The sequence below is a fragment of the Monodon monoceros genome, unplaced genomic scaffold, assembly GCF_005190385.1.
Source record: "Monodon monoceros isolate NGI ecotype Baffin Bay Population unplaced genomic scaffold, NGI_Narwhal_1 Super_Scaffold_19, whole genome shotgun sequence".
In the NCBI taxonomy this organism is placed as follows: domain Eukaryota; kingdom Metazoa; phylum Chordata; class Mammalia; order Artiodactyla; family Monodontidae; genus Monodon; species Monodon monoceros.
In genome coordinates this window covers 9,998,577-10,022,861 of record NW_021703775.1, presented here as the reverse complement: position 1 = coordinate 10,022,861, position 24,285 = coordinate 9,998,577, and the positions used below count along the sequence as shown (strand labels likewise).

At 42.5% G+C, this 24,285-nt stretch overlaps 1 protein-coding gene across 1 annotated transcript in view; it reads right to left on the bottom strand.

Annotated features, from left to right (window-relative positions):
• The window catches only part of ACOXL (acyl-CoA oxidase like), a 353,725-nt gene that overhangs the window by 187,719 nt on the left and 141,721 nt on the right, over positions 1-24,285 (bottom strand). The window contains 1 exon segment of the mRNA XM_029232291.1: positions 6,464-6,580. Coding sequence (XP_029088124.1) covers positions 6,464-6,580 — 117 coding nt within the window.

Genomic DNA, 24,285 nt, shown 5'->3' with positions numbered 1-24,285 from the left:
GGCATATGTCTGATGTGTCCTGTTCAACACTGTCTCACCCATGCATGGCACATGGTAAGGGCTCTGTGATTTTTTATTTTTTACTAGTCAATTTCCATTTATTACCTCTCCTTTCTCCCTTGAAACCTAAACCTGGAACGGTGATCTCTACTTCTCTACTTCTCTGCCTTTGACGAGTATCTCCCTAAAATCAAGAGAAACTTTAATTTTTATTAATAGTGACAACACAGTTCTTACAAAATCCAGGTATATGACGCTTACATCAGTCTAAAAAATAACAATGGAGCTGAAGGAAAAAACATGTTGATTCATATAACACTTTTGTTACATACAAATATGGGTGTATATAAGTGTATATATCTATAAACTTATATATACATATATACAAATATGTATTTTATACCTATATAAACTATAAATGAGGAACACATAGTGCTCTTTGTTATGTGGTCTAGTAACTTCTCGTGTCATGGATTTGTAAATAGTGGGTTAAGAAGTGAATGTATAGATAGCCTTGCCTCTTCATAATAGTCACAAGTTCTACAGGGCAAAAGATTCAAAGAAGAATTTTCTTTGCCTTTGGCATGCGTGCAAAACATTCTTAGGTTTCACTGTCAGATTATCTTGATCCAGTATACATGTTCATGATAATTTAATACTGCTGCTTCTTAACTGTTAGCAAAATTTATTTCCAGGTCACGCTAGGAAACTCCCTAAAAAGTTCCTGTGGTTCTCAGCTCTGGCTGCTCATAAGAATCACCAAAGAGCTTAAGTACACACACTCTGGATTCCTTGGGGTGCTCGCTAGACCAGGTGAATTCGAATCATGGGAGTGGGTGCACAGAGTCTGTAGTTTTTAAAAAGCACATCAGAGAACCACTGGAAACCAGCCTCTGTGTCAAGAAATATCTGGCTTAGTTGAAGCAAGGCTGGAAGGGTGAAGGCAAAAGGGGTATAATGGGGTGAGGGACACTTTGTAGAGAGTTAGTGACAACTTCAGATGGAATCGTTGAGGTTAAAAGAAGTGTCACAGGGTTAAGATATAAAAGGACACCAGAGACTTTTGTTCCCTTAATAACAGTAAGAAGGAAAGTGGATAAAATAAAAATTGTATTTTCCCGAAGAACAAATGCTGCAGGGAGCCTTGATGAGCTGAATTCCAGGGAGGAACCAGCCCTTTTTAGTAGATTGGACATTGTGTACGAAAGAAACAGAGAACTTGAAGACAGATCCATGGACATTATCCAAATTGAAGCAGAAAGAAAACAAAGAACATAACTTCAGTGACATGTAGGACAGTATGAAGCAGGTTGACATCTGTATAGGAAAGAAAGAATGGGGCAGAAAAAATATTTAAAGAGATAATGGCCAAAGTATTTCCAAATTTGATGAAAAACTTCAACCCACAGATCCCAGAGGCTCCACAGACTCCAAACAGCACAGACACACAAAACCACAAAACCACACCTAGGCCAACATAATCAAACTCTGAACATCAAAGAAAAAGAGAAAATCTCAAAAGCAGTTAAAGTGGGCATATATGGGGAATATAGAGAAACAGCCAGAAAAATGATGGCTGTTTTCTCATGAGAATCAAGGAATCAAGAAGCCTATAGAGTGAGATCATTAAGAAGCTCAAAGAAAAATAAACTATCAACCCAGAACTCTGTACATATTGGTAATGTCTTTTTTAAAGAAAGGAGAAATAAAGACTTTCTCAAAAAAAAAAAAATTGGGAGAATTCGCTGCTAGCAGACCTATTCTACAAGAAAAATGTTAGAAGTTCTTCGGGCAGAACAAATATGGTATCAATTAGAAATCTGGATCTATACAAGTAAATTAACAGTGTTAGCAATTGAATAAAGGTAAAATAAAATTCAATTTTACTGATTTTTAATTGCTCTAAAACATAACTATGTAAAAGAAAAACAGTAGCAATATATTGTGTGTTTGCAGCATATTTAAAAGTAAATTATGTGACAACAATAGCAGAAAAAGGGATGGAAGGGAGGAATTTGGAATATACTGTTTTAGGTCCATACACGACAGGGGAAGCAGTATAATAGTTCAACACAGACTCTAATTCAGTAAAGATGTATACTGTAAACGCTGGGTCAACAAGGAAAATATTTCCAAAAGTAGTATAAATAACGTCAGTCAAAGAGATAACATGGAATAATAAACAATATTCATTTAATCTAAGAGCAGGCAGAAAAAAAGGAAAAAGAAACAAAAAAAACAGATGGAAAAAATAAAAATCAGCTATCAATGTGGATTTTAATCCAAACATATCAACAATCACTTTAAATACAATTGGTCTAAACACACCCACTAAAAGTCAGAGATTTTCAAGTTGGATAAAAAAATCAAGACCTAACTATCCTCTGTTTTACAAAGAAACCCACTTTAAAAATATAGACAGGTTAAAAATGAACGTATGAAAAAGACGTACCATGAAAACACTAAAGAAAAGGAACCTGGAGTAGCTATATTAATATGACAAAATAGACTTCAGGACAAGGAATATTTTCAGGGATTAAGAGAAAAATTACATAATGATAAAGGGATCATTGTCCAAGAAAATATAATAATCCTTACATGTATATGCATCTAAAAAACGTCAAAATCCTTGAGACAAAAACTAATAAAACTCAAAGAAGAAATGGACAAATTTATAATTATAGTTGCAAATGCCAACCCCTTTCTCTCAGCCATTGATGGAACAAGTAGGCAGAAAATCAGAAAGAATGTATATAGTCTGCAGAGCACAACCAACCAACTTAACCTAATTGGCATTTATAGAACTATCGTCCCAACTATAACAGAAAATATATTCTTCGCAACGTGGAATGTGTTAGATGTGTGTGTGTGTGTGTGTGTGTGTGTGTGTGTGTGTGTGTGTGTTCTGGGCCTTAAATTTGAAAGAACAGAATCCTTCATAATATGTTCTTGGACCATGACAGTACTTCCAAATAACCAAAGCAGTCAAAGCAGAAGTCTCAAGGAAAACTGTGAACTATTTTGTACTGAATGAAAATACAACGTATCAAAAGCAGAGGGATGCAGCTAGAGTAATGTTTAGAGAGAAATTTTAGTACTAAATGATTAGGCAAGAAGAAAGGTCTCAGAGCAGTAACCTAACCTCTCACCTTAAGAGAGAGTGAGAAGAAATTAAAGCAAAGCAAGTAGAAGGAAAGAAATAACAAACATTGGAGGAGATATCAAGAAAATTAAAAGCAGAAAAACGGTAGAGAAAATCAATTGTATCAAATCTGTTTTTTTGAAAAGGCAATGTAATTGATAAACCTATACAAACTGATGAGGGAGAGAGAGAACAAAATATCAGGAATGAAAGAGACGAAATCACTACTGACTCCACAGACATTAAAAGGATGATAAAGGAATACCACAACCAACACTATTGCCATAAGTCTGACAAATTAGATGAAGTAAATAAAAATCCATTCAAGAAGAAACAGGTAATCTGAAGAATCCTATATGTATTAAAATCTACAAACAAGATTGTAGATCAACATACTAAAGTAAATCCTATTCCCATATACTAGAAATAAACAATTTCACCAAAGAAAAGTAAAATGCTTAGGTATAAATATAACAAAATATGTGCAGAAGCTGTGTGCTGAAAATTACAAAACACTGGAGCTAGAAATCTAAGAAGACCTCTAAAAATGGAAAGATACATGGTGTTCATGAACTGGAAGTCTCAACATTAAGAAGTCAATTCTCCCCAATTTGATCTATAGGTTCAACACAATCCCAAGCAAAATGCCAGCCATCTTTCCTGTAGATATTTACAAGATGATTCTAACACGTATAAGGACAGGCAAAAAGGAACGAGAAGAGTCAAAACAATTCTGAAAAAGAACTCACATTATCCAATTTCAAGACAAATCAAAATTTAAAGCTATCAAATCAAATCAAAATTAAAAACTATTGCTCTGATCAAGACACTTTTAAGAGAATAAAAGCCAAAGTGACAGACTGGGAGAAAATAGTTGCAAATCACATATATGATGCCAAAGAATCTATCCAGAATATAAAAAGAACTCTGACACTCAACAATAAGAAAATAAATACCCCAATTTAAAAATGGGTGTGGGACTTCCCTGGTGGCACGGTGGTTAAGAATCCGCCTGCCAGTGCAGGGGACACGGGTTTGAGCCCTGGTCCGGGAAGATCCCACATGCTGCAGAGCAACTAAGCCTGTGCGCCACAACTACTGAGCCTGTGCTCTAGAGCCCGCGAGCCACAACTACTGAGCCTGCACACCACAAATACTGAAGCCCGTGCACCTAGGGCCTGTGCTCCACAACAAGAGAAGCCACCACAATGAGAAGCCTATGCACCGCAACGAAGAGTAGCCCCTGCTCGCCGAAACTAGAGAAAGCCCGCGCACAGCAACAAAGACACAACGCAGCCAATAAATAAATAAATAAAAATAACTTTTAAAAAATGGGTGAGGAAAATATACAGATGGCAAATAAGTACATGAAAAGATACTCACTCAATGTCATTAGTTATTAGGGTAATAAAATTGAACTATTAGAAAGACCAAAATAAACTAAAATTAAAACAAAGCAAGACAAAACCTGATCATAACAATGGCTGGCAAGGATGCAGAGCAATTGGAACTCCCATATATTGCCCAAGAGAGTGTAGAATGGTCCTACCTCCCTGAAAAAAAGGTAGTTTCTTATGAAGTTAGACATACACATACCCAACACCCAGCAAGTCCTCTCTAAGCATTTACCCTAAGAAAAATGAAAAACTTGTGTTAGAATATTCACTGTGGCTTATTCACAGTAGCTAAAAGCCTGGAAACAACCTGAATGTTCATCAGTGACAGAAATGGATAAAAAAAAAAATGTGGTTTATTCACTGAATGTTGCTACTCAGCAATAAAAATTAAACTCTCAACAGCATTGAGGAACATCAAGACATTCCATTGAACGAAATAAGCTGGACACACCCACAAAGACATACTGTATGATTCCATTTATATGAAGGTCAACAACAGGCAGAAAAAGCTATCGGGATAGAAATCAGAAAGGTGGTTGTCTCTGCTGTGGTGGTGAGTGGGGCAACTTGCAGAGGGGCACGAGGGAACCTTGTGGAGTGATGGAAATGTTTTAGATTCGGTTTAAGTGTTCATCACACCAGTGTATATGTTTATCAAAACTCACTGAGCAATAAAATCTGTGCATTTTACAATATGCAAATTCAACCTCAAAAGACATTCAAGAATATTTTAAGGAAGATGTTAGATGTGAGTGATTTACATTTTCCTCCAGGTGGCTTGGATCAATCTTAGTGCTGCTACCGAAGCTCAGCCTGCAGGATTCACCGTTCACACACCCCAGTATCCCAGTGTTGAGCGCATAAGGGCAGAGGGGCGCCCACCCAAGCTCCTCCCAGCCAGGCCAGCAGCACCGAGCAGCCCCACAAGCCAGCAGCACACTAGAGGCAGAATCTCTCCAATCACCTTCTTTTCATAAACCCTGGCACCAGCTTACCCATTGGCGCGGTCAGTTTCACACACACGCCAGTTCTAAATTATTCAGAAATTAATTCTCGTAGTTCCCACAAGAAGCAGGATTGCACGGGGAGGAAAGAACACAGATAAGGGTCCAAAGTCTGGAGTTACATTCCCAGTCCACCCACTCCTGGACCCTGTGATCTTAGGCAAATCTCCTAATTTCTGATCTTTACCATGTGGTAATGACCCACAACTGCCCAGGCAATGTCTAGGCTTATGAGACAAAGATAAGAAGAGCCAGCTGTAAAATGTGAAGTTCTGTGTGAATTTACAGTATTATTACTGCTTTTTTTTTTTTTTTTTCGCGGTACGCGGGCCTCTCACTGTTGTGGCCTCTCCCGTTGCGGAGCACAGGCTCCGGACGCGCAGGCTCAGCGGCCATGGCTCACGGGCCTAGCCGCTCCACGGCATGTGGGATCTTCCCGGACCGGGGCATGAACCTGTGTCCCCTGCATCGGCAGGCGGACTCTCAACCACTGCGCCACCAGGGAAGCCCCTACTGCTCTTTTATTCAATAGCCCGCCACCATATGTACACACCTTGACCTATTTTTGAAAATATTAGTATAAATTAGAACCGTTTTCAGAGGTAGAGAAATTTCAACTGTTTGAGTCTGTTTCTTTTAGAAACTCTAGAGAAGCGTCAGTTCGGGTCTTCCCAAATTCTTCGTGGACCCCATCATCAGGATATATGGACTACCAAGATTCAGATGGCAAGTTTGACCTGAGCACTGGATTTTAACCACAGACTCTTTCGTGTTCACAGTTAAAAGTAAATTTTAAAAAAATAAAAAAGTTTTTACAAAAGAAAAGAAGTGAAGCCCCTGCCTGCCTCTCTCTTCTGCCTCCTATTAATGCCAGAGCCGAAAACTCACCTCAAGAGGGCAAACCCCCAGAGGCATCTCACCTGTTGGCGAAGGTCAGGGCCAAGGCCGTGGCCAGGTGAGGCATCAGCCGCAGGGTCTGTGTTTGGTGCTCAATAATCTTGACCTCTTCCTTGGCTTTGGGCCCAAACTGCCTCTGGCTAGAGAGAATCAAGCAGACACAACTTTACCAAAATCCAATAGGCAACATCATCCCAAACAGCCATTTGTCTTTCAAATACTTCAGATACAGAACGCCTCAGTCTCCTAAAATGTACTTAAGATGGCAAAAGTTTCTGAAGATAGTCCAACAAAAAGCTTTTCAGCTGCTCTGGAAATTAACCTTCCCACCATGGAATATTTTTAAAGCAGGGTATCTATTTAATACGCAGAGTAATTTTTACTCCTTAACATTTACGTGGCATTTTATAGTTCCTAGTGCACTGAGATCATTAATTATTCAGCTTTACTAAGTTCCTGACATAATTAATAGGACAGGAGTGATACCCTAGAACATATTTCAAAAGGACAGTCTGAACAAGGAGGCCACGCCAACCCCGGTGCTTCTGTCAGATTTGCAGGTGGGTCATTATTTTCAGCCCACCTAAATCCTCCCCTGCAGTTCCTCGTGCAAAAGGTGTTCTCAACATCCTTCCTTAAACCCCGTGCCCTGTGGACAGCACTGCCTTTCGCTCTGATGCAGCTGCGTAGGGGTGAACAGAGGTCCTCCTCAGAGCAGCTTGGAAAGTGGGGTGGGATTGTCCCCAGGCATCACCCGTGGGTTAATCTTACAGAATCCCGCGGCTGCAGAAAGCACAAGCCCCGCCTGTCTAGGTCACCCCCCTGCCCCACGCAGGCTGATGCTCTACAATCCTGGGCTTGGCAGCCTCCCTTCTGTGAACAGCTCCGATCTTAACGTCAATTTCTGAAACATTTCACACACACACGTGCACACATAGGCAGACGTACGCACACAGGTGCCCATCGTGCTAGGTTATCCAACAGGCAGGGCAAACCTGTGCTTCAGACGCCAATGAAATGAGGATACCCATCAATCACTCAACGAGAGAGAGGAAACAGCAAATTTTAAAAAATTTTGTTTGATACTTTCTGGGTCATAATTGCATGCTTTAATGTTCTTCCTATTTGTAATTAAAAGGAGGGTACCAAGATCTTTTTAGTTCATAAAGCATCTAGAATTCACAACCTGGCCATCTCGTGTGGGTGGGGGGCAGTGAGGACAGACCTAACAACAAGCACACACAGGCACACTGTGAGCGCAGGCTCGTTTTCCATGAGCATAGCTTCCCCAGACGCCATCTAACCACCCCACAGATAGTTGTCTGAGGAACATGACCCCACCCTGCCTTTGCCCATGTCCTCCGTCCATCCCAACCACAACAGGGCACAGTGCCAAAGGAGCCTGACAGTCCGTAGGAAAACCTCTCAGCTTTTTCCAGATCATCGTGAAACCAATAAAACAGTCACAGACCTAATAATGGTGTCACCATAATGTCGGGTCATTCTACAAACTCCGTCTGTACCCACTCTCTTAACTTGCATTTTGAAATGCTGTGTTTCTACTGGAACTTTTCCTATGGTCGTTGTGGCTAAACTCTTCTCCACCGAAACCAGCTATTGCCACATGCGATTCACTCCCCTGGGGGACATCTGCGGGCCTGCTTGGTGCCAGCATCACCCGAGGCGCCAGGCGTCCCCCAAGGTCAAGAAGGCTCAGGCCTGGGCACGGAGCTCATAGCCTGAAGCTCACAGCCCAGGACACGGATGGAAGCAGCCCAGGTGGCGTGGGCAGGGAGAGCCTCGCGCATCCCTCCTTCCCATCACCCCCTCATCCCACCCTGTCGGTCACCAGTATTTCCTCCTTTGGTGCCAGAGCATCATTGCAGGAAGCATCACCCTCATGGCAACAGCAAAATAAGGGACCGATCACAGCGCCTTTTAGGTTTTGTTTTGCTGAAAAATAATTACAACGAGAATATACTTTGAGACAGTATCCCATCACGTTTTCTGATTTTGTGTGTGTAGTGTTGGTCTTGGCCGGCACTCAGCAGGCGCTCGATATTCACTGAATGAATGAGAGAATTCATGAGTTTTGGCAACGAGGAAATACCAGTGAAGCACCACAGACTGGTTCACTCCGACCTCACAGAAGGTCTTTGGATGCCAGATCTGACCCCTGACCTGCCGTGCCTCAGTTCCCCAATGGAGGAACACCTTGAAATCACCCCATTTCCTCTCTGAGCCTCACAATTCAATTGGGGTGACAGGAGAGCAGAAAGAGGCCACCAAGGGTCCACACAGCTGGCCTCTCAGTGCCTTTCCCTGTGCTGATAGGGAGGACGGAGTTTAGCTAATGCATTGCCAAGCGACCAAGTGATTTCACAACAAGGATCTGCATTTCCAGGCTTTCTTGAAAACAAAGAAGATCTGGCAACGCTGGACCCCATTCCCATGATGGGATTCCCTGGAGGTCTGAGGCCGTCAACCCCTCCACTGGGGGCATGGCCGCCCCCCACGATCCCCAGAGCCCTCTCCACTCGCCGACGTTACCTGCAAGCCTGGGAGGCACTGCATTTTCAAGCCCTGCCACAGTGGATTTCTATTTTTCATCCAGAATAAATTTACATCAGCATCCTAATTTGTTAATTAAGTTCTGTGATTATGATACGCAGCCAAGCGGAGTCATTCTGTAGGAGTCTATGAATTCATTAGGAGAATTCCTAAGGGCAAAACAGCCCTGGCAGCTCATACAGAATAAAATCCAAATGCCTCAGCTTGGCATTCAAGACCTGCTTTGGCCTTACTTGAGGGTCCCAACTGTTTCCTGCTAAGCCCCGCAGACGCCTTCCCATACTGGGCCTCTGTCCAGGCAGACTCTCTGCCTGCAGCCAACCTCACCCCTAACTACCACACGTCCTATTTTTGGTGGCTCAGCCCTCTCCTCCCACTGAGACGTCCTCCCCTCTCTGGACTCACCCCTTCAAACACCAAACTGAAGCCATCAAAGCAGGCAGCTGCTTCTCCCCAGACTGCCCCGAGCATTTCATCTGTTACTCCTCCCACATGGGAGCACTTTTCCCTTTCATGCTGGCGCTGTGTGCACCTGTATTAACCACATGTTTTGATGCGTTGCCATCTGGGCCCTTGCTGACCCTGGAGGGACTGCCCCTCCCAGGACTCGCCAATTCCTTGAGGGAGCAAAGGATTACATCTTTCATTGCCAACTAGCCAATCCAGAGCCCGCATCCCTATCACCTCCTTCAGGGGCTCTTTCACTCTGGGCCACTGTTCCCCTGCCCTAATCTCCCCCTGGCCAGACCACTAGGACAGCCCCCAGGGCCCCCAAACCTGCTGAAATCATTCAAACTAGCCTAAACCAAAAAAACCCTGAACCTGCTTAGCCTGCTTATCCTGCCTCACCCATGCCTTCCCCCAGTAAAAGCTCCTGTCCTCACTCCCTCTGACTTCTGACTGTCCCTGGTGCCTCCCCAGGTGGCCCTGCATGGCATGGCATCCCTCCATCTCTTGGGAACTGCAAGTAACAAGCTATGTTTTCAGTGGCAGTGGGCTCCTGATGTGTCGTCTCCTGTCACCATACCTAAACAATTAATACAACCTATGGTTTTTTTGGGTTTTTTAATTTATTTATTTTTGGCTGCATTGGGTTTTCGTTGCTGCGTGCGGGCTTTCTCTAGTTGTGGCGAGCGGGGGCTACTCTTTGTTGCAGTGCGCAGGCTTCTCACTGTGGTGGCTTCTCTTGTTGCACAGCACGGGCTCTAGGCACGCGGGCTTCAGGAGTTGTGGCTCGCGGGCTCTGGAGCTCAGGCTCAGTAGTTGTGGCGCACGGGCTTCGTTGCTCCGCGGCATGTGGGATCTTCCCGGACAAGGGCTCGAACCCGTGTCCCCTGCATTGGCAGGTGGATTCTTAAGCACTGTGCCACCAGGGAAGCTCCAACCTAGGATCTTAAAACAGCACCTGGGGCCAAGACTCACAGCTCACGGAGGGTAGGCCTGTTCTGTCTTCAGGCGCCCCAGCCTGGCCAGGTGTGAGTGGGCGGGAGAGACTGAAAGCAAGGTGACAGATGTAGTGTCCTGCCATCTCCCAGCAGCAACACACCCAACTCCTCCAGCACCCATCCCTCCACGTCTCTTTGGAATGTTCGCTTGTTCATAGTTGTTCTGATAAGAGCCCAACTGGCAGACGCTGGAGTACCGAGTGGGAGCCAGTGGGCATTTACGACAGCGATGGAGCAACTAAGCAACTAAGATGAGGAACCCACCCTGTCCTTATGCCCAACAGCCCACCCACTGCTGGCTTGGGGTTGGGTTTTTTTCGAGAAAGGAACAAATGAGTGGGCAGAAGGCAGGCAGCACCCACACTCTTTCCCTCCCTTTCTCTGGCCCGAGACACTGATAGTTTCCCAAGCACTGAGCCAGGAGGTTCTCATGGGCTTCTCACCCTTGAAATGTGCTCTCTGGCTTCTCCAGGGGAAAATATCAATATGACACTCAAGGCTAATGAACCTTCTCCTGACCAGAGATGCTGCCAGAGTCATCCCTAAGACTGCCACCATCAATCCCCAAGCCAGTAGCCTGGTTCCAACAGAGGCATCAGAGAGAGGCGGCCTCAAGACTCTGTGCTCTGAGAGAACTTGGCCGGAGGAGGTCACCCTCTTATTTACACACTCAGGCCCCAGTCGACTTCACGGAGGGCTGGGATGGTCCAGGCCAGTCCTCTGGTTGCCAGCGTCTTGGCACACTGCCCTGAACACAACTCACAGGACCACAATCCCTGCAGCTGGCCAGCAATTACTGCCTGCCAGACGTTTTTACTGTTCCAGTTTATGATCTATATGGACACAATATTCTTCCTGTCCTTTTCCTCCCCTGGGTTACTATTTTTCTTTAAAAACCCATGTAAAGGCTATATTTTTCTCTGTAAACATAATTTTTATTTCAGGGCCGGAAAACAACCCCAAAGTCACTGAGCTCAAATTTTTCATGGTCTTTAAAAAGAGAAAGTGATGTGTGTGCATCACAGTATCCATGTGAGAGAGCTGTGAACGATGCCATTTAAAATGATAGATTTGAGAAGCTATTTCTGGATTCCAGCAACTCATAAGGACTGGAGGAAACATTTATTTTGGGGTTGTTTTATTTTGTTCCCACTCGGTTTTGAACACGGCCGCTTAAAGCAACATTCGTGGAAAGTGACACAGCTATTAATCACCCACGCAGCTACTGCACACGCAGCCTCTGGGGAGGGCCGGGCTGCCTGCCTCCCCAGCTCTCCCTCTGGTCTCTTCTCCCGAAGGAGGCCAGTGACCTACTAAAAAGATAATTGCTTTGCGTGTTTCTTGCTCTGCAGCATCACTGCATCAGCCTGCTCTGAATGACAGTCAGTCAAAGTGGAAGGAAGAGAGTTCTGTGGCTGGGCCTCCATCCTTGATCCTGAGATTTCTGGGGGTGCAATCTGGTTCACAGGCATCCCTGCTGCCAGAGGACAGAACTCTCCTCCTTCTCTGTCAAAGGGCTGACCTCTGTGGACAAAAGCTGAGCAGATTCCTCAGCCCCGGCCACACTCCCTGTGGCCACCTGCCCTCGTTAATAACTCAGCCACAGAGGGGATTCAGGGAGCCCGTGAGTGCCCCAGAGGTGGACCACTGTGCCCCATTCTCACTGGCCCCAATGGAGACCCCCCAGCCTCTCAGAGAGCCCACAGCCCATCTGTCCCTAATCCTCCCCTTCTTTGGGATGTTCCTGGACAAAGAAACCCAGAGGGAAAATATGTTACAAAGCAGGATATTTTTTTAAATTTTTATTATAGTTGACTTACAATGTTGCGTTAGTTTCTGCTGTATAGCGAAGTGTATCAGTTACACATATACATATATCTACTCTTTTTTAGATTCTTTTCCCATATAGGTCATTACAGGGTATTGAGAAGAGTTCCCAAAGCAGTATATTTTAATGGCACCGGTTGGACCCAACAGATTGGGTTCAGCTGGCCGGCCAGGATGTAAAAACCTGGCTACTTATTATCCAGTAATGCATAGAATAGACACATGACTCCCAGCCCCAAGCCTCACCAAACCCAGTCCCAACGAACCCAAGCTGGGGTCAAGTTTGGGATCACAGAAGGGGCTGGGCTGCACACAAATTTAGCTACTTTTTTTTTTTTAAGTTGAACATTTACTAGTTTGCCCTGGGGCTCTGACAAAGCAATCCTGCCTTAAACATCAGGTTCCACATGTGACCTCCACCATGTTTTAGGTGTCATTCCCCAAATGGGCAATTTTCAGTCCATCTGTAGGAGAGATGGGAGAAGTGTATGTATGTAGTCTATAGATAAGTGCTGCTTTAATAGTAGCCTTGGTTGTGATTAAATATGCAACATGGTCCCAAGGAAGAGTTCTCAAAGTGCCCTTCCAATCCTGCAGAGATCCCAATAATTACCTTTTGCACCTTCCAGACCCCGTTTTTTCTCCCACCCCTTAGCAGTCTTTCAATCCAACCACAGAAAAGAACAGATGAACCTCAATGGTTGTGATGGGGTGAGTGAAAATGACAATTTTTAAACATGAGAATATTTCAGATACAGAAAAAATGAGGGTGCTTTGGTATCAGTGTCCAAAGGTATATAGAAAGAGCAGGGACCGCCACCCCAAACACACAAACACAGACACTAGAGCCCGTGTTTTCTTGGCCATAGAGTGCAGAGACAAACAGCCTTTGCTGTTACTTTTTTTCCATTCTCAAAGGTCACACCAAATCAAAACCCAGGAACATAAAAGTCCTTCCCCAACAGGAAACTCATGGGTCTAAAATCGTGACCAGTCACGGCCTGGTGGGGACTGACATTCTGCTACCCTAGGCTGCAAAGACTGTCTACCCCACCCACTAGCACTGGGAGAGCAGTGCCAAGGGGAGCAGGCTACAGAACCGTAAGAGGTTGGGATCAGGCCACTTCCTCCCATCAGTGGATGGATGACCACAGTAGAGACCCCAGAAGTCCTTCAGATAAAGAGACAACAGGAGGCAGAGTCTCCCTATGACCCTGTCTCCATATTTCTATTGTGTGGGCCACTTCTGGCCAACATCATGACCCTGGGCTGTAACCACAGTGACGCTGACCTCATGTGAAGGACCAGTAGAGAGCCAGTCCTGGGTCACCTTGGATCTGAAGGTCGACCAACTCCAGCTTCTTCTCTGAGGGTTCAGTTACACCAGCAAGAGGGGTCCGACCTGACACACTGTGGCTCAAACGCCTTCGCAATAAAACACAGAGAACCTGGCTACCTCTCCGCTGAGTTTGTTCTTATCCTCTTCTGGAGCTTCCTGCTGCCCCCAGGAGGCCATCCTGGGGCCAAGTCAACATCACTCCATCCCAGGCATCACAGGAGGGGAGGCAGGACAAAGTGGTTAAATCCCAGGCTTTGGATCAGACAAACCTGGCTGGCATACAGACTCTGACCCCTGTCGTTTTCTCCTGGGCAAGTTACACAAACTCACTGAGCCTCGGGTGCCTCAGTCCTAAATCGGGGCTGACGATGACAGAGGGGACGAAGGGAGACATTGCCCACGCCTGACACACAGTAGGTGTTCAAGGCATGGCAGGTGTCATCACCACAGTCATTACCGTTACCCCAAGTTCCTAGGATCACCCTCTATTCTATTCATCCTTGATCTAGGAAAGCCATTTAAAAATTTCCCAAAAGAAACACTTTCTTTCACCCAAACAAAGCACTAAGCTATTCTGCATCACTAAAGCTGTTGTGAAAAGATTTTCAGGGTGAAGAGGAAAGTCTCCTCCACTCAACATTAAAGATAATGAAATTGCTGACAGAAAAGAAAACAAGCTGTCAACTAATATGTTAGAAAAAAAGTGTGTGTGTGTGTGTGTGTGTGTGTGTGTGTGTTGGAAAGCACATGAAGCTTTCGAAAGGCACCTGCCTTTCTATGTACCCAAGAACACCAGCCAGTTTTCTTCTTCCCAAATTCCAGGGAGGGACAAGGTGGACAAAATAAAGCCTGGAAAGGTGGTGCAGGCAGAGCCTTCCTTCGTATCATGTTGCCATAGAAGCAGAAGATTCTTTCCAGAGCCCATCAGCCTACCCTAGAGAGGAACCTGAATGTTATTCAGATGGCTCCCACACAAGGGAGATTAATTTACTTTTCAGAATTATAGTCTTAGTAATATCTGTGAGTGACACGGTGGTTAATGTTAGTCGTCAGAACTGTGATTCCTTGAGATTTTTCTTTTAAAAAACTCACATCCTAATGAATGCAAAACAAAATTACAACGGCGGGAGACATGGAGCTATAAATTGCAGCTGAAACTCCCTGGGGTGGCCTAATGATTTCACTGTTGAATTATTTTCATACTTTTAAAAATCATCTATATGGAGAGAGAGATCTTCTATCAACAGCACCACTGCAGAAGTATTGCAGAAGCCCCAGCACTTTGGTCATTAGCGTGTGGAAGCAAGAGGGCTGACCCCTTTGGAAGCCAGCCCTTCTCTCCTCTTTCCCCTCCGTACTATGGTTGGTGTAGGGTCCATGTGCATCCTGCCTGCCCAAAGAGCCAGCCAGAGCCTACTATCATCCTGGAGACACAAGCCTGACCACAGTGAGAGAAAGGAGACCTACACTGAGGCCCCAACACTCTCCAGGGTTCTCCTTCACTGAGGTTGAGCATCTGGAAATGAAAGCCAAGTAATGAAGTTCTCTTTAGGGCTGGCATCCACTTCTTAATGCTTTAGGCTGGCTTTAGACTGCTCTTGGCAATGGGACATGCCTGAGTAGCTCAAGGGCTGGCTTCTGCATCCACTTTCCCTCTCAATCCATAGCCTTAGAAGTAAGGGTGCCTACAACGTCAGAGTCTTTCAATCCATAAACATGGTAGGTCTTTCCATTTATTTAGGTCTTTGGTTTCTTTCATCAGTGTTTTGCAGTTTTCAGCATATAAGTGTTAAATTTGCACCTAAGTATTTCAATTTTTATGAGCAGTTGTAAATGTTATTATTTTATATTTTAAATTCTGGTATCCTTGTGTTCATTGTATATAAAAATGCAATTGCTTTCTGCGTGTTTATTTTGTATCTGGTGACCATGCTGAAACTCAGTTCTTAGTTCTAGGACTTTTGTAAATATTTGGGGATTTTCTATATAAACATTCAAGTCATCTGAATATAGAAACACTTTTATTACTTTCTTACCAATCTATATGCTTTTCCCTTTCTTTACTGTACTAGCTACAACTTTGATCACTATGTTGAATAACAGTGGTAAGAGCAGATATCCTTGCCTTCTCAATCTTAGGGGGAAAGCATTGTTTTTCTCCATTAAGTATAATGTTGACTGTACAGGCACACCTTGGGATTTTGTGGGTTCAGATCTAGACCACTGAAATAAAGCAAATCACGTGAATTTTTTGGTTTCCCAGTGTACATAAAAGTTAAATTTACACTACGCTGTAGTCTATTGTGTGCAATAGTATTATGTCTTTAAAAATGTATATACCTTAACTTAAACAAACTTTATTGCTAAAAAATGCCAACCATCACCAGCACCTTCAGTGAGTCGTAGGAGTGACATCGAAGGCCACCAATCACAGATCCCTATCACACATACAATAATAACGAAAAAGCTTGAGATATTGTGAGAACTGCCAAAATGTGACACAGAGACACGAAGTGAGCAAATACCGTTGGGGAAATGGTGCCCGTAGACTTGCTCAACACAGGGTTGACACAAACATTCCATTTGTAAAAAAACTACGACATCTGCAAAGTGCAATGAAGCAAAGCACAATAAAACAAGGCATGCCTGTATGTATTTTGTAGATGCTCCTTAACAGGTTGAGCACATTTCTCATTATTCCTATTTAAATGGGAGTTTTTACCAAGAATGTATGTTGAATCTTTAAAATGCTTTTTCTCTACCAATTGATTATGATTATGTAATTCTTCTTCTTTAGCCTATTAATATGGTGGATTATATTGGCTTTTTTTTTTTTTTGGCTGTGTTGGGTCTTCGTTGCTGCACGCAGGCTTTCCCTAGTTGCGGCGAGCGGGGGCTACTCTTCAATGAGGTGTGCAGGCTTCTCACTGCGGTGGCTTCTTTGTTGTGGAGCACGGGGTCTAGGCACGCGGGCGGGCTTCAGTAGTTGTGGCACGTGGGCTCAGTAGTTGTGGCTTACGGGCTTAGTTGCTCTGCAGCATGTGGGATCTCCCCGGAACAGGGCTCGAACCTGTGTCCCCTGCATTGGCAAGAGGATTCTTAACCACTGCAACACCAGGGAAGCCCTACATCGATTTTTGAATATTAAACCAGCATTGCATCCTGGAATAAACCCCACTTGGTCATGGTGCATAATTCTTTTTACATTGCTAAATTCTATTTCCTAATATTTTGCTAAGGATTTTTGTGTCTACTTTTATGAGGAATATTGTTCTGTAATTTCCTTTTATTATATTGTCTTTATTTGGCTTTGCAATCAGGATGCTCCTAGCTTCATAAAATGAATTTGGGAAGTGTTCCATCCTCTTCTATTTTGTAGAAGAGCTGTATATAATTATTGTTAATTCTTTAAATGTTTGGCAGAATTCTCCAATGACACCATTTGGCCTGAAGATTTTTTTAAGGGGTTTTAAATTAATTCAATTTCCTTAATAGTTATAGAGTTATTCAAATTGTCGTACATATGGGCTGAATTATAGTATTTGTTTTTGAAAGCATTGGCCCATTTCATCTAAGTTTTCAGATTTCTGTTTACAGAGTTGTTCCTAGTATTATTTTATTACCCTTTTGATGTTTTCAGGGTCTGTAGTAATATCCCTTGCTTCATTCCTGATATTAGTAATTTGCTTTTTCTTTGACAATGTTGCTAGAGGTCTGTCAATTTTATTGATCTTTTCAAAGAACCAGCTCTTTGTTTTATTGATATTCTCTCTCTTTTTTAATCTTCTAGTTCACTGATTCTTTCTTCTTTCCCCTCCATTCTGATGCTGACACCATCCACTGAGTTTTTTATTTAGGTTATTGTATTTTTCCGTTCTAAAAGTCCATTTGGCTTTCCTTTATATCTTCCATTTCTTTGCCTAGACTTTCTATTCTTTGCCAAGACTTTCGATTTTTTCATGTTTCAAGTTTGTCTGTAATTGCTCTTTGAAGCATTTTTTATGAGGGTTGCTTTAAACTATTTTTCAAATTATTCTAACATTTCTGTCCTTTCAGTGTTGGTATCTATTGACTGACTACGTTTTCTCATTCAGTTTGAAATCTTCCGGATTCTTGGTATGACAAGTGATGTTTTACTGAAACAGGTACATTTTCATGTTATGTTGTGAGACTCTGGATCTTATTTAAATCCTCTGTATTTCTCTGACATGAAAGGAGTCATTACTGACAGGTGGAGGGAGAAGTCCAAGTTCCCTACTTGGTCTGTGTTGACACCCCAGTGATGGGCATGAGTTCCTCCTATTGCTGGGTAGGGGTGAGAAATCTGGCTCCCCATGTAGCCTCCACTGACATGGTGACGGATGGAGCATCATTATTGTCGAATGGCAGTGAAAGTTCTGATTTTCCACTCGGCCTCCTCTGACACCACTACAGCAGGAGGTGGGAGGAGGTACTGGGTACAGGTGGATGTCCAGGCTCCCCACCTGGTCTCTACTGACACCCCAGGGGGTGGTGTGAATTTCCCTCTGGCATGGATGAAAGTCCCAGCTCCCTGGTTGGCCTTCTCTGACACCACTGTGGTGGCAGAGTTGGTGCAGCTTGTTATAGCGTGGGCAGAGCAGAAGTCCAGGCTTCCCACCTGGCCTTTGTTGGCATGGGTAAGAGGGAACACAGCTCTTTCTGTGGTGTTTGACTAAAGTAGAGCAGTACTGCCTAAAAGTTTTCTGTCTTGCTGAGTGTCTTTTCCTAGTCCTTTGGCTAAACAAAGCAGACTTCTTTTTTTGCCTTCTTACTGGTGTTTCTGGGCTGTCAGCTTCACCAGTACCCAGTCTAGAATATATGAGTCAAAAAGAAAACAAGGGAACTCCCCACCGTGCCATCCCTTGGGTCTGGTGGTCCTAGATGGTCTGCTTTCTTGTCTCCACCTTTCAGAGTCATTTTACGTCTGCTTTATATGTAATGTTTAGACTTTATAGTTGTTCTAAGTGGAAGGAATAGGGAGAAGTACATCTACTCCAGCTTCCCAGAAGTACATGACATATTTAGATTTGAATTTTGAGTAAGTTCATCTGGCAGAAGTGTGATAACTGATTGATAATATTAGATTTATTTAGCTTCCACAAACATAGACATAAGGAGAAGGAGAGAAAATCATGCATAAACGTTAATATATAATTACTCTATGTCATAGTTCCACGCTTTAAAAAAGTTCTTAAATATGTACCACCAATTTAATGATAATCTATCACGAATAAGGAAGGTTACACGGTACATGTGTGCCAGTTACAGACACTTCAATGTCAGAAAAAATAAAATGAACAAGTATGCTTGTGACAATCAAGGGATAATGAATATCTCCAACATACATGGATATATTCGATTAGTAACATATGGAGGAGAGTTCTATATCCTGCTTTTCTGTTTACCTAATTTCATTGTATGCAATTTCGATGTCATTAAATATTCTAGAAGTCACAATTTTAATGAGTATTTCCTTAGGGTAAATTTCTAGAGAAAATAATACTGGATGAAAAACATGTAAACCTTTTTTTAAAGCCCTTGATACACATCACCAACTCACTTTCCAGAAAGAGTATATCAATTTTATTCCTTCTCCTAGTATATACGTTTGCTCTTCCTAATGCACTTCTACCAGATCTGAGTATTATCCTTTCAAAGGTCTTTGCTAATTTAATAAAGTAAAAAGTTATCTCACTTTAACTCATCTTTCTTTGATTAGTAATAAGTTAGTTAGTTTGTTTACATGTTTATAAGCCATGGATAAGTCTTCTTAAAATTGTCTCATATCATATGCTCATTTATTTATATACTGTGATGTTACTATTTTTCTTATTTATTTATAGAGGCTTTTTATGTATTATGGAAAATGAACCATTGTTAGTCATACTTGCTTAGATATTTCTCTACTGTGTCATTTGAGATATGTACATTTAAAATTTTTTGGATAATCAGTTTAACGCTTTTGCTTTGGGACTTTTTTCCCTATGAGGAATGTTTTTAAAACTATACAAAAGGACATGTCACTTTTTTCCTTCATCTATGTAATTCTGTGGTTTAACTTTAGAGATAAGGAGAGGTGAGAGATGTAGGTCTACCCCAGTGGGATATGAAATAAATATACCAACATAGTTAACTACAGCAAGTGCCACTAGGCTGACCGGAGAAGGACCGATGAAGGTGAACAGACTCTTGTTCCTATCTGCTTAAAATAGCCATTCCCTGGTTTCAGACAATTCCCTTGATCTTCCTTCTTCCAACTGACTTGGCAGACAAGTCCTTGGTTTAACCTCTCTCCCACTTTATTCTCTAATCTGCCAGGAAATTAATGCAAGTCCTGAGCCTCCCTAAACACAGCTTTTTCCAGGCATCCTTTTTCATCTTTGATTCTAAAACTGAAATAATAAGTAAAAGCAAACTTCGCTATTCTGTTGGCATATGTGCCTTCAAGGAATATTTATTTAAGGGAAAAAAATCTCTTTGAGTGGGTCTATATTGTCATAACTACCCCTCCCAGAAAAAACTAGCCACTTCATCCTCCATCTAAGGGTTTCTATCTACCCAGTTGATGGGCCTCATTTACGTCCAGCATCTGGATGTCAGGTGTTGGATGCCCACATCTGTCATCAAGGCCTAGAACACAGCAATGCAAAGTTCTCTCAGCTGGAGTTGTCCAGAGAGCTCACCATCGGTTTGCTCTTCTCAGTCACAAATGGACCTGCGTGGGACCTATCACATCTGCCAGTCTCCAGGGCTTCATTTTAGGACATTCGTCCTTCACTACGCAGATTTCACTGCCACACTTTGCCCAGAATTATCTGCCCAGTCTGTTACCTAGCTCTAATCCTCTCCTGGGCGTTCCCAAAGAGCAATGCCATCATCTGGGTCGTGACAAGCCCGTCTCATTTCTTTGTACTGATGTATCCTTCATCTGGGTCGCGACAAGCCCGTCTCACTTCTTTGTACTGATGTAGCCTTCATCTGGGTCGTGACAAGCCCGTCTCACTTCTTTGTACTGATGTAGCCTTCATCTGGGTCGTGACAAGCCCGTCTCACTTCTTTGTACTGAGGTATCCCTTGCACATAATTGAAAATTAGAAAGAAACTAACCTGGCAGTTGTTTGCTTTACAGAAAACATTTCCAAAATTAACCATTTATTACACCTGTGACAAAAATAATTCACCTGCTTTGTAGGGATACTGCCTGGAAATAAACTTCCACAAGGTCATTTGAGTTTTTGTGTACGATCTTAGGAGACGGAAAATTATCCAAATCGTGGGATACCAAAGAACGCAACACAAGCTGACAGCCTGGGTGAATGCATTTCAAAGAGGCTTGGGGAGGCTAGTGGAGACTGGACCAGAGAACCTGCCAGTGATCAGGAGACCAGGGTCCCCGTACCACCTCTATCAGGACTGAACCTGAGATAACAGCACACTTCTGAGCTTTGCTCAAAAGGGAAATCCAATTTTCATCCCCAGCTGGACCCCACTACTTTTGCTGACCTGCATACAATGGTACTGATACCCAAACGCTTTTCATTTAATCACTGAAAATTATCTCTAAAACAACTCTTAAAGTCTCAGGAAATTATCCTGAGGACATTAAGCAAATGGAGAAACATCTATTCAAAAAAATCTAAACTTAAATATCATTTGAACCTCATCTCCCTCCCCCCACCTCTCCCAATAGCTCAGTGTGATGGGAGCTATACTCTGGGCAAGTGCAGTCAAGAGGATGGGGCTCCCCCTCCCACCGCCTCCCAGTCTAGGGCTATGGCTTCATGCAGGCCACTGGCATCTCTCATTCCCTCCACCCCTTCACTCCCAGCTCCATGTTACAGAAGCTTTATTCAAAGCAGATACAGCCTAGAGGACTGCAGCTCCCTTCCCCATCCAGTCCCCATTCATAGGGCAGAAGCTCTACTCCAGACACAACAAGTCAAGAATCCTGAATCCTGAGCATCCATGACTCAGCTTGCTTCTAGGATGGAGGTCTCATGCCAGGAAGGATAAGCTAGGAGAACCAGGAGCTACCATCCCTGTCCAGAGTCCTGCTTTCAGGGGTGTCACATCAGGCGAAGCAAGTCATTGTCTCACCCCCAGCTCTGAATATTACACAGGCTCTTCTCAGGAAGAGGCAGACCATAAGAACAAAGATCGCTGCAGCTTTCTGTAGGAAACCAGCTGTTTTTGGAACAAAGCATGCAGAAGATCGTGCCTGTGAGTGTTTTTACAAACAGTGGAGACCTTAATGGTGAGCAGCTAAGAGTTGCTGGTAGCTCTATAATTCTTTTAGCAACAAGCTTAATGTTTATTAAATTTTATTAAATCTGAATGGATTAAATATCCAATAAAAAGGCAGAGATTGCCATACCAGATTTAAAAAACAAGATTCAACAATATTCTTTCAGGACTTCCCTGGTGATGCAGTGGTTAAGAATCCACCTGCCAATGCAGGGGACACGCGTTCGAGCCTCGGTCCGGGAAGAACCCACGTGCTGCGGAGCAACTAAGCCCATGTTCCACACTACTGAGCCTGCACTCTAGAGCCCGCGAGCCACAACTACTGAAGCCCGCATGCCACAACTGCTGAAGCCCATGCACCTAGAGCCTGTGCTCCGCAATAAGAGAAGCCACCACGATGAGAAGCCCGTGCACCACAACGAAGAGTAGCCCCCGCTCACTGCAACTAGGGAAGCCCACGTGCAGCAACGAAAACCCAAGGCAGCCAAATAAATAAATAAATTTATTTAGAAGAAAATAATATTCTCTCTATAAGAGATACACTTTAGATTCAAAAATACAAATAAGTTCAAAGTAAAATGAGGTAAAAAGATATATCCTGCAAACAGCAACCATAAGAGCTAGAGTGGATAAACTAATATCAGAAAATAGATTTTAAAAATGTTGCCAGATATAAAGAGGAACATTTTATAATTGTCCTTTAGGTATCAATATCTAGATTGGAAAGGAAGAAGTAAAGCTATATCTATTTGAAGATGCCATGATTTTGTATGTAGAAAATCCTAAGGAATCAACTAAAAATCTGTTAGTACTAATAAACAAGTTTAGCATGATACAAGGATACAAGATCAATATTCAAAAATTGTTGCTGAATACAAGATCAATATACAAAAATTAATTATATTTCTATACACTAGCAATAAATAATCCAAAAATAAAATTAAGAGAACAATTTCATTTATAATAGCACCAAAATCAATAAAATACTTAGGAAAAAATTTATCAAAATAAGCTTAAGACTTGTATGTTAAAAACTGTAAAATACTGTTAAAAGAAATTGAAGATATAAACAAATGGGAAGACATACCATGTTTATTAATTGGAAGGTTTAATATCATTAAGATGGCAATATTCCCCAAATTGATATACACATTCAATTAAATGCCCATCAAAATTCAAGCTTTTTTTCAGAAATTGACACATTTTCCTAAAATTCACATGGAAATAGAAGGGACCCAGAATAGCCAAAACAATCTCAAAAAAGAATAGTAATGTTATAGGACTCACACTTCCCAATTTGAATACTTACCACATAGCTACAGTAATTAGGTGTGGTACTGACATAGAATGGACATATAGATCAATGGAAAAAATTGAAAGTCCAGAAATAAATTCTTACATTTGTGGTCCATCGGTTTTTCAATAAGGTGCCAAGACAAATCAATGGTGAAAGAATAGGGGTTTTTTTTCAACAAACAGTACTGGGACAATGGGATCTCCACATGCAAAAGAATGAAATTGTAGTCCTTTCTTACACTATACACAAAAAGTAACTGAAAATGAATCATAAACCTAAATCTAGGAGCTAAAACTATAACACTCTTAGAAGAAAGCATAGGAGTAAATCTTCATGACCTTGGTTTAGTCAGTGATTTCTTAGATACGATACCAAAAGCAAAAGCAACAAAGGAGAAACAAGAGTATCTGGACTTCATCAAAATTAAAAACTTTTGTGCTTCAAAGAGCATTATCAATAAAGTGAAAAGACAACTCAAAAAATGGGAGAAAATATTTTCAGAACATATATCTGATAAGGGAATTGTAGCCAGAGTATATAAAGAACTCTTGCAACCCATTAGTAAAAGATGAATAACTTAAAAAAAAAAAAGATGAATAACTCAATATTTTAAATGGGTAAAGAATTGAATAGACATTTCTTCAAAGAAGATATACAAATGGGGACTTCCCTAGTGGCGCAATGGTTAAGAATCCGCCTGCCAATGCAGGGGAAACGGGTTCAAGCCCTGGTCTGGGAAGATCCCACATGCCGTGGAGCAACTAAGCCCGTGCACCACAACCACTGAGCCTGCCCTCTAGAGCCTGCGAGCCACAACTACTGAGCCCGCATGCCACAACTACTGAAGTCCGCGTACCTAGAGCCCATGCTCCACAACAAGAGAGGCCACCACAAAGAGAAGCCCATGCACCACAACGAAGAGTAGCTCCTGCTCGCCACAACTAGAGAAATCCCGAGAACAGCAACAAAGACCCAATGCAACCAAAAATAAAAAATAAAATTAAATCTTTAAAAAAAAGAAGAAGATATACAAATGGCCAGTAATCACATAAAAAGATGCTCAATATCATTAGTCCTCAGAGAAATACAAATCAAAACCCC